This window comes from Falco punctatus (assembly GCF_963210335.1).
Source record: "Falco punctatus genome assembly, chromosome: 6".
Classification (NCBI taxonomy): domain Eukaryota; kingdom Metazoa; phylum Chordata; class Aves; order Falconiformes; family Falconidae; genus Falco; species Falco punctatus.
This window is the reverse complement of record NC_137585.1, coordinates 71333961-71339960: the sequence shown is the minus strand read 5'-3', so window position 1 is coordinate 71339960 and position 6000 is coordinate 71333961. Positions and strand designations below refer to the sequence as shown.

Here is a 6000-nt window from a genome sequence, read left to right as displayed (position 1 = left end):
TTGGGGGAACATACAGGTCTGACTGACCAATGTGTAGATCTGACAGCAGGATGCTGTATCCATGAATCTTCATCTTCATTGCTGGGGAAGAAGCCCTTCTGTCAGACCAGGGAGCATTCAACCCCACCAAGACCTCATGGCTTGCCTGAGGAGACTCTCCAGAGACCCACAGGCATCAACCATGGGGTTTTGGGGCCTTGGGGGCTTCTTCCAGCAGCACCCAAAGCACATGCCTCTTTGGGTGGTAAGACTCGCACCATGGCTGGGTAGTGGCTCCTCGGTGACACAGGCTGGGTGCTATCACTGTGGTGGCACCTTGGTGACCCTAAAAGCAAGAAAGGGATTTTTTGGTTTCAGTTCTTCTGCCTGAAGTTCTCATCTTGTTTCAGGAAGGGCTGTGCTGATGCCAGCAGCTGCTCCCTGGGGCTTTCCAGCCTTGATGAACCCTGGCCTAGAAGATAAATAATTATAAATACAATAATAAATATAATTATAAATATAATAATAACAACTGCATTGCAGTGCTCCTTCCAATCAAAGGGGACCCGTCCCTGCAGTGGCACAGCCATGCCATGGTGATGGGACAAGGTGACAGATCTTGCCTTTGCCCACACCAGCTGTGAAAACTGCAAGGGTGATGCAAAAAAATGCACAATTTGCCAAAAATCAGCAAAAAATGGGATTTGAGGCTTGGATCTGGTTCGGGAAGGGACCCACTGCTTCCTCATGTCCTGGGCTAAGCCTGTAATTAATGCAAACAAGGTGAGCAAATTAAGCATGGAGGGGATGAAGCAGAGTGCTGTGATGGAGGAAGGATCCATCCTCATCCTCCTCCCTGGCTTCACACTGGACCCCCAAAAATAAAGGGAAACAAAAACATCCACCAACGCTTCCTGTTTTTTACACTGATCGCTGATGTTAGCAGCAGTAAGGGGAATTGCCGCGTTTTGGGCTCGTGCTTCCCCACGTCGCTGAGGCTGCTGGAGACAGAGCAGCGGCGCTGCCAGTTTTGGGGTGATTTCTGTAAATTTGGGGTCAGAGACTTGGTCACACCTTTTCAAGTAAACCCCGAATCTCCCCAGCTGGGTGCGTTTCAGGGATGAGGGCTCTCCTGCATCCCAGTTGTCTCCTCGCGTCCTTCCCGAGGGCTGTCACTGAAGAAATAAATTATAAATTGCAATTATAACTATAATTACAAAATGCATCTACTCCTCGCCGGAGGGCCGGGGCTCTCAGGGGCAGGACAGCACGACTGGGGCAGTTTTGGGGAAGGTGGGACTGCGGGGTCAGCCGGGAAGGGCTGGGGACCCACCTGGCCCATCACGCGACTGATAAACGGGGTCCGCTGCCCTTTAAGCCCGGGGGCGCCGCGAACAGGTGCGGCGGCGACACCCTGCGCTCAGAGGGGAGAAAACGAGCGACAGGGTGAGCAACCAATGGGAAGGAAGGATAGGCCAGACGGCCCAATGAGCGGGCGGTAAAGGGAAGGGGCGGGACGCTGCCCGGCTCAGCTGCGCTGGCGGCTGCAAGTGGGGTCTGTCGCCCCAGTGAGCGGCTCGGCCCGGCCCGGTCATGGCGAGGCGGGCGGTGGGCGGCCCCGGGCCCTACGGGGACGATTTCACCTTCGTGAGCCCTCTGGTGAAGTACGTGCTCTTCTTCTTTAACATGCTCTTCTGGGTGAGTGCTGGCGGCGCGGGACCCTCCCCATCCCTGGGGCTCACCGGGGACCCCAGACTGTCCCCACCCCTGGACCCCACAGGGATCCCTGCCCCCCATTCCCCGGGACCCTACCGGGACCCCCTGGGACCCCCCAGTCCCCGGGACGCCCCCTTGTCGCTGGGGGGAGGAGGCTGGGTGCGCCCCTCCTCCGAGGGTTTTTGGGGTCCCCTTTGCTCGTGGTGTCACTCATGAGTGCCCCCCTGCCCCCGTTGCTTTCCCCACCCTTTAGGGTGACACAGCAGTTTGGGGGGGATGTGTCCCCACGGCCAAGACAGGGCCACCGGGAGCCCCCGAGCGCAGGGGTGACATGCAGTGGGGGTGTGGGACCAGGCCCCCCCAGGGGACCCACCTACCAGGTGCCATCGCCACCCAAGCAACATCCTTTGGGCCCCATCCTGGCCCCACACAGGCAGCGCTCCCCCCCCCAGCATGGTGACAGGGGACTCAGCCACCTCTGGGGATGCCACACGGTTTTCCATGTTTTGGGGTCTTTCTGTATTTTTTTTTAATGTTTTGGGGCGGGGGGAGGGGGGGGATAAGGTCTTGGGGGGTGTTCTAAGATTTGGCATTTTTTTGTGGGATGTTTCCATGTTTGAAAACATATTTTTTGAGGAAGTTTCTTGCTTCTGACAAACTGCATCCCTGGGTCCAGGCCCCCGGAGTGGGGGAGGGCTGTTGGGGACTGGGGTGACCTCCATGTGAGGGGGAGGACGTGCCAGGGCCCCTTGTGATGGGCTCTGTCCCCTCCATGAGTTGGGTGTGTTTTGAGGGTGCTGAGGGGAAACTGAGGCAGCGGGTGCAGCTCTGGGGCCCTGTTTGTAGCCCTGACTCCAGGGGGACTGCAGCCAGGACCCCCAGTGCAGGAGGGGGGTGGTGCCTAGGGGGGCTCACAACCCCCCTGTCATGCTCTGCAGATGATCTCGATGGCGATGGTGGCAGTGGGGGTCTACGCCCGGCTGCTGAAGCATGCAGGTGAGGTTGGGGGGCTCAGTGTGGGGGGACACAGACATGGCAAGGTTCCTTGGTGCTCCCCTGCCTGGCTGGGGGAGCCAGCACCACGGTGGGGATGTGTCCCCTCAGGGGAGCGGGATTCAGGATCCCGGGGGATCTGTAGTACTGGGGGAGTGGACAGGGGGCTGCCAGTGGCTGGGGGGCTGCCGGTGATGGCTTCCTGCGGCAGAGGCGGCGATGGCCTGCCTGGCAGTGGATCCTGCCATCCTGCTCATCGTGGTCGGTGTCCTCATCTTCCTCATTACCTTCTGTGGCTGCATTGGCTCCTTGCGGGAGAACATCTGCCTGCTGCAGACGGTGAGTCCCCAGGGATGGCGGGTGCTTCCCCGCAGGCCCTCAGCACACAGCCCTCCGGCTATCATGCTCCTCTCGCCTGCAGTTCTCTGTCTGCCTGACCATCATCTTCCTCCTGCAACTGGCAGTTGGTGTGCTGGGCTTCATCTTCTCCGATAAGGTACTGCCAGGGTGGCGAGTGTTGGGGGGCAGGATGACCCCCAAGCCTGTCTTTTTGGGTGACAACCTTGCTGATGTCCTCCGGCTGCCTGCCCTGCAGGCGCGTGGGAAGGTCAGTGAGATCATCAATGGTGCCATCGTGCATTACCGGGATGACCTGGACCTGCAAAACCTCATCGACTTCGGGCAGAAGGAGGTGGGTGGGGGTGTTGGGCTCTCCCTCTGACAGATGAGGATGTGTTCCTGCTTGTGGCTTAGGCTTAAATCTGTGGGGCTCCCCAGGCTGAGGATGTTGGGTGGCTCCTCCACGAGAATTTGACATTCACGGTGAAGCCATGCAGACAGGCAGAGGTTGGAGAAAGCTGGGTGAAAAAGGGGGGGCAAGGGGAAACACCCCTCAGTGTTTCAGTTGGAGCCCATGTTTATATAGGGCCTAGTAAAACTGCTGGGAGCGGGTTGCTTGTCCCTAAAGACAGCAGTGATGGGGCAAGCTGGGCGTAGGTGGGCTTGGGAGAGCCATCGCTTGCTGTCCATGAGGTCTGCAGTCCTGTGCCCCGTTGTCCTGCTGTTCCAGTCCCCGCTGAGCACCCCACACCCTTCCCTGCAGTTCAGCTGCTGCGGTGGTGTCTCCTACAAGGACTGGTCCCAGAACATGTACTTCAACTGCACTGCCACCAACCCTAGCCGGGAGCGCTGCTCTGTCCCTTTCTCCTGCTGCCTGCGGGACACCAGCGAGGTGAGGATGACATCCTTGTCCTCGGGAAACCCAGGTGTTGCCCGGGGACCTCCTACTCCACGTCTCTTCTCCCATCCCTGGGGGCTGTGCTGAGCCTGAAGCCCCCTCCCCAGGAGAGAGGACCCACCACCAGTGGGTGGTCCCCGGGTTTGTTGATGCCATGGTGGGGTCAGGGTGAATTTCCCTGTGTGGTGGTGGCTTTTTGCAGGCTGGCAGGGAACCTGCCGCTGCTGGGTATTGTCCCTTTAGGGGTCTGGGGTTGTTGAGGGAGCTCAGTGCTGGAGGGATGTGGCTGGGGACAGCACAGGTGGGCTGGCCCAGAGGCAGGAGACACCCTGACTGGCATCAAGGTGAAGGGCAGAGCTCCCACTTGCCCTACGGCTGCCCCCCAAGAAGCAGGGACCCCCACTCTGGCCCGTTTTGTCCCCAGCCCCTCTGTGTCCTGTCTCTCCCATCCCAGGTTGTCATCAACACCATGTGTGGGCAGGGCATGCAGGCCATGAGCTACCTGGAAGCCAGCACCTTCATCTACACCAATGGTTGTATCGACAAGCTGGTCAACTGGATCCACAGCAACCTCTTCCTGCTGGGGGGCATCGCCCTGGGGCTGGCTGTCCCCCAGGTACGTGGTGGTGGACGTGCAAGAAGGGACCATGTTGCAGCTTTGCTTTGCTCTCTGTGTTGCTTGGGAGTTGCCTTAATGATGCAATACATCTTAATTGCAGCCTTGGGGAGGCTGGGCAGGATTTGGGGTAGGGGGAGCAGTGTTAAGGTTGGGCACATCCTCGCCTGGAGCTGTGTAACCTGCTCATAGGACAGAGGGGTTGCACTGCCTGGCATTCCTCAGCCCTCCCTTCTTCCTCCTCCCCCTCCAGCTGGTGGGCATCCTGCTGGCTCAGATCCTCATCAGCCAGATCAGAGACCAGATCAAGCTGCAGTTCTACAACCAGCAGCACCGGGCAGACCCCTGGTACTGAGCCCTGGTACCCATCCCTGCGGTGTGGTGCTGGCTTGTGGAGTCGGCACCTCAAGAATGATTTTCCAAAACCCGGATCTGTAAGAAGAGCCAAAGGGGCTTTACTGGAGCAGAGGGAGGTTGGAGCAGGCTGTGGATACCTGGATTCAAGCGCGGTGGCTGCTGTGACACCGGGGACTCTGTGCTGTCAGCAGCTGGTGCCGGGCTAGGCTGGGATGTGCTGTGCTTCTGTGCCCGGTGAACTGCTGTCCGTCTGTCTGTCTGTCTGTCCTTCCTGGGGGACTGAGAGCTGGTGTGCAGGCCGTGTGTGAAGCAGGTTTGCACTTGGCCGTGCTTCCCGCCTCCTCTTGTGCTGGAGGTGGGAGTTTGTCTGTCTGTCTGTGCACTGAGCTGCCTTTGCCTGGGACTTGAGAACTGGGGACATTCCCCGCATCGCTAGGTGCCACAAACCCTCTCAGCTCTGTCCTTGTGCAACCTGGGGAGGACATCCAAGGGCCTCCTTGCTCGCTGGCCCAGAGCAGGAGCTGTTGCTGGTGAGTGCCTGGAAGAAGGAACAGGATGCCCTGCCCAGGGCTCACCCATGGGTGCTTTGTTAGCCAAGGGCAGGGGGCTTGTCCCTGCTCCAGGGGGCTCAAACCCCTCCACAGGGTGCTGAGCCCTGCGCTGAGGAGGGGGGGGACAGGCACAGCCCTGTGTCCCCTCTTGAGGGGTCAGTGCTGGGCCGTGATGCTTCCCTTTGCTTTCACAGAGAATAAAGAGATGAGGCCAGACCTTCTGGGCTCTGTGGGGGGGCTGCTCAGTCACAGTGTGGGGGACACACAGGCCACAGGGGAACAATGCCATGGCTGTGGGGGTGGCTTGGTGGGGACAGAGTGGATGCCAGCCCCTTCCTGTGCAGTGCCTCCATCATCTCAACAGTATTATGCTGGTGGGGGTCACCTGTGGGGCTCCAAATCGGGCGGTGAATGGGGTGAGGGCAGCACAACCCACTAGTAGATAGCAGAGAACACCCCCACCTGCCCCAGCAATGCAAGCTTGGAGAGGTGCTTGCTGCCCTGCTCCAACGGGGTGACTTTGGGCAGGAGGGAACCTAAATCCCCACCTA

The 6000-nt window shown here is 59.3% G+C and overlaps 1 protein-coding gene across 4 annotated transcripts; it reads left to right on the top strand.

Annotated features, from left to right (window-relative positions):
* The first annotated feature begins 1483 nt into the window (after positions 1–1483).
* TSPAN33 (tetraspanin 33) lies at positions 1484–5665 on the top strand. Of its 4 annotated transcripts, none has more exons than XM_080391324.1 (8): positions 1484–1677; positions 2634–2691; positions 2900–3027; positions 3110–3184; positions 3284–3379; positions 3791–3919; positions 4380–4541; positions 4795–5665. In XM_080391324.1, exons 1-8 carry the CDS (start codon positions 1573–1575, stop codon positions 4894–4896), a joined length of 855 nt encoding a protein of 284 aa, XP_080247450.1. In that variant the 5' UTR covers positions 1484–1572; the 3' UTR covers positions 4897–5665. The 4 variants fall into 4 exon arrangements, with proteins under 4 accessions (XP_080247450.1, XP_080247448.1, XP_080247449.1 ...); XM_080391322.1 differs by having other exon boundaries at positions 2897–3027; XM_080391323.1 differs by having other exon boundaries at positions 2634–2696; positions 2902–3027.
* The last annotated feature ends 335 nt before the right edge of the window (positions 5666–6000 follow it).